The 13058-nt window shown below is 44.9% G+C and overlaps 1 protein-coding gene across 1 annotated transcript in view; it reads right to left on the bottom strand.

Annotated features, from left to right (window-relative positions):
- Positions 1 to 13058, bottom strand: part of LOC147747521 (vitellogenin-A2-like) — a 90889-nt gene that overhangs the window by 41389 nt on the left and 36442 nt on the right. Inside the window, exon 19 of the mRNA XM_086953990.1 lies at positions 1342 to 1527. Within this exon, the coding sequence (XP_086810116.1) occupies positions 1342 to 1527 (186 nt within the window). The remainder of the gene's footprint in view (positions 1 to 1341; positions 1528 to 13058) is intronic.

Genomic DNA, 13058 nt, shown 5'->3' on the forward strand with positions numbered 1-13058 from the left:
TGGTAATGGGTGCACATATTTTATGCCTCCACTCACAGCTCTCATATCTGTTTCATGTTTTGCTAATAAAACCCTTATGGTTTTTCAACACACTCACAGTGAAGCGAATTGCCACATACCATCTTCTATCTACTGGTTGATTTGTTTACAGTTGATTGTACCTTTTTTTATATATAAAGTAGCTCTTAATTTATTGTGATAGGCACAAGTAGCATATATTTTACGAACACCTAATCAATTAAACACAGTACTAGTTAGGATGGAGTCGAGTCCCGATAGGACTATAAGAAGAAGGGTAAAGATAGGGCTAATTATCCATGGCCTGCTCTGGGGCGGTGTGCTGAAATTCAGATGTCAATATATTTATAACTAATGACTCAAGTAATATGAAGTTATCAAGGTCTAACCTAACTGTGTAATTTTAGTTTCAGCTTTAGAGCTGCTAAGCAAAAGCCAAACAGGCCCATTTTTTGAGGTGTGGGTCTGGAATAAGCAAGATGGATGACCTTTTCTACAACAACAAAAACTGAAGTATCAGTGTAGTATGCTTTTTGTGACACTGTATACATTTTGGTCTTGACATATACACACATAGGCATTATGGTAAAAATACAACAGAGACTATGGAATGTTTGTTGGAGCATTTGTTTTAGGAGGATAAGGGTAATAGGTTACTATTGCTACTATAAATGTCAGAGTCATAGATGTATATTAGCATGGAGGGGTGAAAAATACTGACCAGAACTAGTGTTAGAGATATGAATAACCCCACACTTCTTTAGGTCAGGAGATGACACCCATATATATTTGGACTAAGCGAATATGTTAAATGTAAATAGAGTGTAAGGCTGTCTATGAACTTTACACCATCTCTCTCTGTACCTTTCAAAAATAGAGAGAATAGCTGTATGCATCTTAGGAGTGATTCCACACTTTTAGTTAAGAGCACACGCACTTAGTACAGCTGTTTCCATGCATGTACATTGTTAAAACCAAGACTTTATGCCTATGCCCTCAAGGAATGCAATTGTAGGTGAGTGGTGCATATTTTCTCATTTATCGTTAAAACAAAGGGAATATTTTATGAAGCACAGCAACCAGTTAGGCCATTCAGTACCAAAGATATTTTTTGCTATATGCTTTTGTCTTGTTAAAAAGGAATGCTCAGAACCTTGATAATTTACAGATCAAAGAAAACATTAAGATTAATTAGCTAAAGAATATAGTCATGTCAATTTCACAGGCAAACAATTACAATAGAATTTTTAATGATAAAGGAAACAACATTTGAGCATTTGCAACAAATCCAAGTTAACAAATATATACAAACAGATGAAATACCTGGTTATTAACAGTTCATTCTCCTGCTGGCATGGCGTTGTCTCAACCTTGATATTTTTCTCTTTCATGTCAATCTTGGCTGTGAATTTCATTGGGGTATTTGCATGCATCTTGGCATGAAACTCAATTCCAGCCTGGATGAGGTGGGTGTTGATACCCATGGTAGCCACTGTGTGCTTGGACACACTGAAAGAAAAATGGTACTATTTGTGGTCATGAACTCACTATTGAGACAAAAAATATATTGTGGACCAGCAGCTGGTGGTCATAATAAGACTGCCTGCATACAATAGGAAATTCTCATGTAACACCTATGTGAGGAGTCTGAGTATTTGTAAACACGATATGTGTGACACTTGGTTTGTAGAGGAAAGCCACCAGAGTGAGGTAACATGAAAAAGTACACGTTCATGTTAGTCCTGATATAAGATAAAATGAGCTGCCATAGTAGATAGAGAAAGGAAAAGGTAAGCCCATATTTAGAAATAATAAGCTGGCTACACATTCTTGGATCATTAGCCTGGCAGCAATAGAACAGCAAAATTGTTCTTCCAAGATCCTTCAAGTTAAAGGCACTTGGAGGAAAGGAGAAAAATAAACTAAAGGTCTAATTTTGAGTTTGTCAGATAGGTTACTCCTTCACAACATAATAGATATAAAAAATGTGTGGCATCATACCCCATTTTAATTAAGGTGGATGGGTTAACTGTCACATTTGTAACACAGTAAACCATTTCCCAAACCCTAAATCAGACCCTAAGTCAGAGTTAGTGTAAAATTGTGGATGACTGAACCAAAATCTGTCTGTCTATCTGTCCTCTGATGTTCATGAGTAAACGATATCCTTTGAAAAGTAACTTTAGCATACCTGACACACTCATTTTGGGCAGCTACCTCCAAAATATGTAGTGGAACATTCAGAAGTCTGAACACCATGTGACAAACAGATGACTTTCTATATGTTGATGCTTTCCAAAAATGTAAAGTTTACTACTGTATGTGTGTGTTTTTGTCCAAATATTTCAGGTAGTAAATTACTCCTCATCCCCATTCCTTGCAACTCTTCCATCTGGATAAACAAACAGGTAAGGGGTCAGATGCCCCTAAGTCATGTACAGCATTTATATTACAAACATCAGTACTAGGAATCAGGACGCATATTTAGGTCCAATTAAGAATATTCACACCACTCATTCCAGATCTTAGTGTGTTTTTGTGGACAGCCTCTCACTCCATATCTCTCACTCCATATATGGTGGCCTCTTGCTGGGCACACCAGTCCACTAATTTGCACCACATGGCCAGTGTAGGTGGATGTGGGTGGTTCCATGATCAGGCTATATCTCTTTTTATCATATGGTGGCTATGCTCATCATCTTTTTGTCTCTGGTGTCACCCAAGTTGTCCAGAACTCTTCAGTGTAAGAATATTTTCATATTCTAAGATTCTGGATAGGGTTTCGCCCACCACGTACCAATAATGAGCAATAGGGGGACACAGCCAAGTCCTGTGATAAAAGTCTGTGTCAGTTTAGTTCAGTGGGGGCAGGCCGGGGTCAGTGTCTGACCCACTAACCTGATAACCATAGGTGTTGAGCTGCGAGGTATGTGGTGTCAAGGTAGTTAAATTTGATCACCTGGAGCTGTGAGGAGATCACTAATGTGTTGGGGGTATTTAGGACTTGCGCCATTTGATATCTTCAAGAGGGCCTTCAAACCATCACAGGAAGCCCAGGAGGTCAGGCTTTGAGTATCAAGGTTCAGTATACTTGGGAAACCCCCTTCCTACTAAGATTCCCCACCTGTTCCCCACTGTTAGTGTATGTCAGAGATAAGGGTCTTTAAGAAACTAGGATTTTGGGAGGTGGAATTGTGTCTGTTATTCCTAAAAGGTGCTTGGACCCACTCTTCCCTAAACATCCCTTAGTTATCGTACAGACCATAAAGGAGGTAGTCATTAATGGGAACAACATAAGGAGGTAAAACTTTGGACTTTGCTTCCACGATAGTCATATCCATTGAGAAGGCAATGAGAACTGTCTCCAGATCGTGGAGGGCAGCTGAGGCCAGTTGGGTGTCAAGTACAGGCTGGTTGTATTGTTTCTCTTCGAGGAGACCTTCTATCCCCACAAAGTGGACTAGAGTGTCATTAATGCAGTTAATCACTCTCATAGGAAAGGATCTATGGAGAAGGATAGCCACCTTATGGAGTCCCTTGTGAAACCAGGGTGGTAGAATCTGTCATAGCTAGATTCACAAAGGAAAGGAGAGGCATGGTCCATTATATGTGTCTCTTGTAACATTAGGATTGAGGGTTCGATTTGGTGGCATGCTTCAGCACTACAAATCGTTTTATGTGGTCCAGGAGACCGTTCAAATTTCAAGACATTAAGCAGTACGTCATTTTATCTGGGATGCGGTCAAAGATGGGTTGGAGTCCCTGCGTCAGGGGTCTCCATCCTGGTGAGCAATTTGCTGAAAAAAAATACTGATGTTTACGAGGAGTTCGTATCAGGGACTAGGGAAAAAGGGCTGGCTAAAACAACAACCTAACAGTAGAACACCATAATGTCACCTCCCCCAACAACACCCCCCTGCACTTCCTCCCCAGTAGCATTTGTCGCCTCATACATCCCCTTGAAACAAACTCATAAACAAACAAACAAACAAACAAACACAGACTAAAGATAACAGGTTTTATAGTTAATCCCCCTCAGGACTTACCTAGTTTCCCTGCAGAGGGCCGTATGTATGGTGCATGTCACTGGCCTGCTAGGCCCTCCAGGGGGTCCTTGAGAAGGGAAGGGGCAGCACAAGAATCCTGCAGACTACTGTTACATTCTCTCTATTGGTGGAGGGAAGACCTTACCTCTCAGGATTCGTGTCCCCAAGGCAGCCGCTATTCAAGGCCCATGATAGGCCTTTTCTGCTCCCCTGCCCTCACAGAAGTCCCTCACCTCACTAGGTACAGGGGGAAATAAGGGCCCATTGAGAATGCATCCCAAGCCATGGCCATGTGGTTCTTGTGTGGTCTGGCTCAGGAATCTCAGGTGTGTCTGGGGGCAAAGGATGGCAGTAGATTCATCTTGTTGGTAATCTACTATCAGCCCACTTGCCCCCAGTGGTTCTTTGAGGAAGGTGGGCAGTACAAAGTAGACAGTAGCCAACTGCATGTGTCTTCCGCTGTGTGAGGGAAGGGCCCACTATCTTATGAGCCACAGCTCCTGTGGTTAAATGTTACTTAGGCTAGAGTGGGCCATGAACTATTGGGTGCCTATTGGAGGGTTTCAAGCCCACTTGTGTTGAGGGACACAAGGCTATGGAATAGAGCAGATGAGGTCTTGGCCAATCACCCACCTTGTGTCCACAGTCATGCGGCTTTGGTGCAGGCAACTTCTGCGGGTCGGCAGGCTCCCCAATCACCCGAAGGTGTTGATTCTCAGCTGCAGCACTTTCTCCGCTTGGAGCTGCAGCTGTTCCCATGTCTGTCCTGCTTTGCGGAATGTGGTAGCCATACCACTGGCCTGCCCCCTGGCCAGTGTCTCAGTTGTCCCTTTGGTGCATTGTCCCGGTCAGCCTCTTCCTGGGCCTCCGATTATTGGGAGTCGTCAGTGTGGCTGGGAATAGAGGATGACCGCAGATTTGGGAGGAGGTCATGGTGCACTCTGAATGTGCAACTGCCATCTTGGCCCTCTTAGGCACATCACCCCAACTTTCAACCTTTTTATGACACACCCACCCTAGGGTTGTTGTATCTTATCACTAGTTTCTACTATAATGTGAATGGGATAATATGCACTTAACTGTCCATTACAGATATACTGTGAGTCATCATAAGGGTTTGTGGCCATATGATGTTGCAATTTCATTCTGGGAATGGTAGTTTTGTTTTTACTTTTGAAAAATAGGAAAATGATGAGTGTGTGCACTGCTAATGCTCCACCAGGACAAACTGAAAGTGTCCCATTCATCGGCCTCCATCAATATGTATGTGGAAGACACAATTCTAAAACCCAATCAGCAAATATAGCTAAAAAAAGGTCCTAGAGACAGACAACATTCATAGTAAGCTTGTGTGCTGGCTACAACCTCAATAAACTGCTATTGATAAAGCTTGATTACCGTGTAGCACACATTCTTGTCCACGACAGACCACAGGAAAAATGTCTGGAATTGGCCACTTACTTCAAAGATAAAATTGACACCATTATTAGTTCTCTCCCTCCGGTGATGGGAACCCCGACTCCGTCTGAAGACTTAAGCATGTCGGAAAATTTATTGACGTCTTTTGGCCCCGTAACCTCAGGCGAAGTACTGAAGGTCCTCGGGAGCTTGAAGAGTGGCTCGCCTCGAGACCCAGTCCCAATGCGGTATTTAAAGCAGGCTGCCCCATCGATAGGAGAGCCTTTGACCGATTTGGTCAATCTCTCCTTCGCTCATGGCACGGTACCGCCAGACTGGAAGAGCGCAGTCGTTAAAGCGCTTCTGAAGAAGCCTGGCTTAGATCCACAGAACTTAGCCAATTTCAGGCCCATCTCCTTGCTACCAGGGATTAGTAAGGTTGCCGAGAAACTGGTTAACCGCCAACTGTCCAACTTTCTCGAGGAGAATGGTCGGTTGAGAGACTCCCAGACGGGATTCCGACCGGGTCATGGAACCGACACGGCTCTGCTAGCAGTTGTAGAGGAGGCCAGAAGCACTTTGGATACAGGGGGGTCAGTGGCAGTGATCCTCCTGGACCTAAGTGCGGCCTTCGATACTGTCAACCATGGAGTGTTGACACAACGCCTAGCAGAGACAGGAGTCACAGGAGCGGCCCTGGAATGGCTGGCCTCTTTTCTGGAGGGGCGTACCTTCGAGGTTTGGGAAGGCAACGCAAAATCTCCTCCCTTTCCACTTCACTGTGGGGTGCCTCAGGGCTCATCCCTGAGCCCCACGTTATTTAACGTGTATATGGCACCCTTGGAGGGTGTGGTGTCTCCGTTTGGCTTTAAGACCATAAGCTATGCGGATGACACTCAGCTAGTGGTGGGTCTGACACAGCTGGAGAAACAGCCTGAAACGCTCCATTCATGCCTAAGAGAGGTGTTTGACTGGATGACCAGGTCATCGCTCAAATTGAACGGCTCAAAAACTGAGCTGATGATCTTGGGCCACTCAAGCTTTGCCCTCTCGCCGAGCAGCTGGCCCAACTGTATGGGCACTCCGCCTGACCCAAAGAAGGAAATTAAGAGCCTGGGGGTCTGGCTGGAGCCTGATCTGTCCTTTAGGACACACGCCAAGAAGATCGCTGGCGTGTGTTATGGACTGCTCCGTTCGGCCCGTAAGGTTCTCCCCCTCTTACCTGAACTCTCCCGGAAGCTGTTAGTCCAAGGTCTAATCATCTCACGCCTGGACTACAGTAATGCACTCTTTCTCGGAGCACCGGAATCAACGTTCAAAATCCTGCAACAAGTGCAGAACGCGGCAGCCAGGCTGCTGCGGAACGTTCCGGCCAGGCAATCAGCCAGGCCCGCTCTAAAGGCACTCCATTGGCTCCCGGTCAAAGAGAGAGTGACCTTCAAAGCCCTCTGTATTGCTCACAAGAGCATTCAGGGGAAAGGACCTGCTATTCTGAAGGACATGATTCGGCCCTATAAGCCCACCAGAGCCTTACGCTCCGATAATAAACACCTCCTTCAGATAAAGAGAATTAGGAGAGCCCGTTCAGGTGGCAGGAGCTTTTCTATACATACTGCACACGCCTGGAACTCCCTCCCACTCTCACTACGCTCTGAACCAAACCTGCTCAGGTTCAGGAAACATTTGAAAACTTATCTATTTCCAGAATAATTCTAAATCTGTTCTGCTTCACATAGGCAGCTTGCTCTGATTCTCTATAAGCGCTGGGATGCCTCTGGGTAACCGTGCGCGGTACAAAATTCGTTAATAATAATAATAATAATAATTTTAGAAATATGAACCTCTTTTCTCACCAACTAAAAAAGAAAAACTTCAAAATAATGATATAAGTTCTGTGCAGCTGATATAAAATTCTTGTTAATGGGATGTGAGGGCTCAGGTGCACTTCAAATACTGGCTGGATACTATTAAACATCATCTCTGATGCATTTACTCTACAAAAATCTCACTCTAAGTTCACAAGGTTGTTCAAGTTCATATGCAGAATCCTAATTGATGAAGGTTTGCCCAAAAAAAGTACATGTCTATCCACATGTAATTTTGATTCTTGATACACTTTTCCAAGAAGCAAATTCTAGGGTACTAGCTCTTCTAATGGCAGGAATATCAATTCACATTTTGGGTTGCAGCAATGAGAGGTTTCTTTCCCCGTCTTCTGTCCTTGGCATTTAAAGATATTCAACAGGTTAATTTCAGATGATCATATTGTTCCTGTCTGTTCCAGGAGGCAGTCAGGAATTTAAGCCCTGTATCATGTAGAGTTTCATGCATATACATAGACCTTTAAACTAATTTGATGGGCTAATTTGAGTCATTGAATTAACCTCTATCTTTGCAAGTTATCATATTTGTGAAGAGCCATTGAAAGTCTAAATATAGTATGTTAACAGTTCTGCTTGGAAGTAAATATTGTAATCTACAATGCCAATTTGTTGTCTTACTTACAGCTCATTCTTAAGTTTGATCTATCCTAGTCACTCAGTGAGGGAAACTTTCTTCAATGGAATAAATAGACCTCTCTTCAACCTAAAGAGGATTATCTCTGTTTTGTCGCCATTAAGCTGGCTATGCTTCAACTACAGTGATGACTACACTCACTGATCCAATAATCAAAGTCTTATTAAACTGCAGTCGTACATGAATCGACCTAGACATTGGCACCTGTTATGCTCAAGGACCACACAGATTGTTAGTCATTTTTAACTTCTGCTAAAGTCCATCATTGTGTTGCGCACATTGAATTGCTTCTAAAACATGTTCCTATATTTCACCTCTATTCTTTTTCTAAAGTGTAATTAGCAAGGACAGTATACTATCGTTAACAAAGCAGAGATTACAACTACATATCCATTTATTCTTTTAGGTTTCCAGCTTTTTCAATCACTGTTTTTGTATCTTCCTTATTCCCCTAGGGTACGCTTTGAACCTAACTCATAGAACCCAAGGCTAGGATATTTTTAAGAAGCTTTTTTGCTTGTGCCAATGGCATCCACTGAGCCTATTTGTGTGGGAGCTTTGGAATAGCATGCATCAAATGCCTGTGGCTACTAACTCATCATCCCGACCTAGTGGGCCCACTTTCACTCCCACAGTTGTGAAGACTATTTTGTCAGGCAGTTGGTTAATAAAAGTAATACCTACTACAATTTCTATACCCTTTTCTCTGCTTGTCCGTTTCAACAAATCGAGAAATTTGAAACAATCCTTAAGCTATCATCAATATCATTGGTATAAGACAAATATTGTAAATCTCTTCAAATTTGCACAGTTTATAGAAATCAGAGGAAAGTGGGATACAGGATATCATGTTTTTAGTTTCTGATTTTTTTCCTACTTCACGAGGGCTGTGTAAGGTTTTTTAGAAGAACCTGTGAGTATGGAAAGCAATTTGAAAGTGCTTTTGTGCAGCAATGGGATACACAGACACACATACACAATGTATATTAATTAAAGTGTATGGGTCCTAACCTTGAACACATCCCTGTATTTCCTGTAATCCTGAAAAAGTGGGGCTTGTTTTTTTCAGTGCTCAGGACTTGTTGTAAGTTCTCATACACAAAAGGCCTTTCAGAATTCCCTCTTGTTTAATAAACAACGTACAGCTGAAAAAATGTTGTGTTTAAAGTGGAAATCAGGTAAGGCTGAACCACACTCTTTCTAAGAGACATACACTATATTAAGTCATCTGGTAGCAACCAAAGCTTTATTAATTAAAGATTGTATCTCCTGCTTTTTATTGAATACATTTACAAAAGGGGGTGGTGATGAACAGAGTGTCTGAATTGAGCAGACCACTCTTACCCAGTCCAAAGATCAGGGCTTGATCCATCACCGTTATTTATCTCACTGCCCCATCCCAGCTCAGAACCTGGCTATATGCAAATCAGTCTGTCCCTGGCCCAGTGCATCATGGGAACAGGGCAGACTAAACTACCAAGCCAATTCTTTACCAGAAAGGAGACAAGCTACCGGGGACCGGTTTCTGGCATTTCAGCCTCTTCGGCCCGGCTTGCTTGAATCCTGATGGAGCAGTGAGAAAGGGACTCATGTCTGAGTATACCCTGCCACACCTATAGTGGCCAAAATCGATTTACAAAGGGGGTGGTGATGAACAGAGTGTCTGAATTGAGCAGACCACTCTTACCCAGTCCAAAGATCAGGGCTTGATCCATCACCGTTATTTATCTCACTGCCCCATCCCAGCTCAGAACCTGGCTATATGCAAATCAGTCTGTCCCTGGCCCAGTGCATCATGGGAACAGGGCAGACTAAACTACCAAGCCAATTCTTTACCAGAAAGGAGACAAGCTACCGGGGACCGGTTTCTGGCATTTCAGCCTCTTCGGCCCGGCTTGCTTGAATCCTGATGGAGCAGTGAGAAAGGGACTCATGTCTGAGTATACCCTGCCACACCTATAGTGGCCAAAATCGATTTACAAAAGGGGGTGGTGATGAACAGAGTGTCTGAATTGAGCAGACCACTCTTACCCAGTCCAAAGATCAGGGCTTGATCCATCACCGTTATTTATCTCACTGCCCCATCCCAGCTCAGAACCTGGCTATATGCAAATCAGTCTGTCCCTGGCCCAGTGCATCATGGGAACAGGGCAGACTAAACTACCAAGCCAATTCTTTACCAGAAAGGAGACAAGCTACCGGGGACCGGTTTCTGGCATTTCAGCCTCTTCGGCCCGGCTTGCTTGAATCCTGATGGAGCAGTGAGAAAGGGACTCATGTCTGAGTATACCCTGCCACACCTATAGTGGCCAAAATCGATTTACAAAAGGGGGTGGTGATGAACAGACTCTGTCCCTCACCACCCCTCACCACCCCTTGTTGTAAATATTTTTGTCCACCCTAAGCGTGGAAGGGTACACTCAGATGTGAGTCCCTTGCTCATTGCACCATCAGGATTCAAGCAAGCCGGGCCGAAGAGGCTGAAATGCCAGAAACCGGTCCCCGGTAGCTTGTTTCCTTCCCAGTGTAAGAATTGGCTTTTGTAGTTTGGTTTGCCCTGTTCCCATCATGCACTGGGACAGGAACAGACTAATTTGCATACAGCCAGGTTCTGAAACTGGGATGGTGCAGTGAGCTAAAAAACGGTGTTGGATCTAGCCCTGATCTCTTGACTGGGTGAGAGTATTCTGTTTAATTCAGAGACTCTGTCCCTCACCACCCCTTGTTGTAAATATTTTTGTCCACCCTAAGCGTGGAAGGGTATACTCAGATGTGAGTCCCTTGCTCATTGCACCATCAGGATTCAAGCAAGCCGGGCCGAAGAGGCTGAAATGCCAGAAACCGGTCCCCGGTAGCTTGTTTCCTTCCCAGTGTAAGAATTGGCTTTTGTAGTTTGGTTTGCCCTGTTCCCATCATGCACTGGGACAGGAACAGACTAATTTGCATACAGCCAGGTTCTGAAACTGGGATGGTGCAGTGAGCTAAAAAACGGTGTTGGATCTAGCCCTGATCTCTTGACTGGGTGAGAGTATTCTGTTTAATTCAGAGACTCTGTCCCTCACCACCCCTTGTTGTAAATATTTTTGTCCACCCTAAGCGTGGAAGGGTATACTCAGATGTGAGTCCCTTGCTCATTGCACCATCAGGATTCAAGCAAGCCGGGCCGAAGAGGCTGAAATGCCAGAAACCGGTCCCCGGTAGCTTGTTTCCTTCCCAGTGTAAGAATTGGCTTTTGTAGTTTGGTTTGCCCTGTTCCCATCATGCACTGGGACAGGAACAGACTAATTTGCATACAGCCAGGTTCTGAAACTGGGATGGTGCAGTGAGCTAAAAAACGGTGTTGGATCTAGCCCTGATCTCTTGACTGGGTGAGAGTATTCTGTTTAATTCAGAGACTCTGTCCCTCACCACCCCTTGTTGTAAATATTTTTGTCCACCCTAAGCGTGGAAGGGTATACTCAGATGTGAGTCCCTTGCTCATTGCACCATCAGGATTCAAGCAAGCCGGGCCGAAGAGGCTGAAATGCCAGAAACCGGTCCCCGGTAGCTTGTTTCCTTCCCAGTGTAAGAATTGGCTTTTGTAGTTTGGTTTGCCCTGTTCCCATCATGCACTGGGACAGGAACAGACTAATTTGCATACAGCCAGGTTCTGAAACTGGGATGGTGCAGTGAGCTAAAAAACGGTGTTGGATCTAGCCCTGATCTCTTGACTGGGTGAGAGTATTCTGTTTAATTCAGAGACTCTGTCCCTCACCACCCCTTGTTGTAAATATTTTTGTCCACCCTAAGCGTGGAAGGGTATACTCAGATGTGAGTCCCTTGCTCATTGCACCATCAGGATTCAAGCAAGCCGGGCCGAAGAGGCTGAAATGCCAGAAACCGGTCCCCGGTAGCTTGTTTCCTTCCCAGTGTAAGAATTGGCTTTTGTAGTTTGGTTTGCCCTGTTCCCATCATGCACTGGGACAGGAACAGACTAATTTGCATACAGCCAGGTTCTGAAACTGGGATGGTGCAGTGAGCTAAAAAACGGTGTTGGATCTAGCCCTGATCTCTTGACTGGGTGAGAGTATTCTGTTTAATTCAGAGACTCTGTCCCTCACCACCCCTTGTTGTAAATATTTTATTGAATACAAACATTAAACAATAAGCTACAAGTAAGTCAGTAAACTCACACTGGGAAAGGGCTGCAGTGCAGCACTGCCCTTGTCTCCCACACCTGACCTTCTGCCAGGTCAAGGGGGAGCATGCAACATTCCCCACATCAAATAACATCCCCCCATCATCTGTCCACTCCTCTTTCCATCCCTGCCCTTCACCAGCCTCCTAGCACTGATTTTCCACTTGGTTAAAGCAGGTGGAAAATGGGCATGTTAAATCCCACATAAGTCTGCCATGAGCTCTATGAGTACACAGTTTTCCCCAATTTCATTGAATTTAACTGATAAAAGACATAGGGGCCTATTAGGATGGCGGACAGACCTGCGTCCGTCTGCCACCCCCGAGGTCAAGGGACCGTCCGCAGGGGCAGCGGCGGTCCCTCCGGTACAATTAGGTTGTGACCACCACCCTTGCGGTCACATCCTGTATGTTTAACCTTGCGGCAGGTGCTGCTTAAAGCAGCACCCGCCGTAAGGTTAAAAATGCATGTTTTACATTTACATGCACAAAGCGGCAGTCACTGCGCGGTGCCTACCGCTTTGTGCATGCAATTGCTGGGGGGTACCATAGGTACCACCCATGTGCACCCACCACCCCCGACACCCTAGGGGCCCCCAAACACCAAAGACCACATGCTTTTCCATGGCGGAAAAGCCGCCGTGGAAAAGCATGTTTAAATACACATCGTAATTTGGCTGACTGTGTCTTGCAGACACCGCCACCAAATAGCCCTCCACACCCCGCGAATCAGCGGCGGACGGACCTGCCGCTGGTCCCATCGCATTCCCACCGCCATCCTAATCTGGTGGTGGGTGTTTTCTGTGGCCGCGGCGGTGAATCCGCATCCTCCAGGCCGGCAGTGGCGTCCGCCGGCCCGGAAGATGCGGATTCACCGCCATCCTAATCGGCCCCATAGTTAGG

This window comes from Lissotriton vulgaris, chromosome 1_1, assembly GCF_964263255.1.
Source record: "Lissotriton vulgaris chromosome 1_1, aLisVul1.2, whole genome shotgun sequence".
NCBI classification, from domain to species: Eukaryota; Metazoa; Chordata; class Amphibia; order Caudata; family Salamandridae; genus Lissotriton; species Lissotriton vulgaris.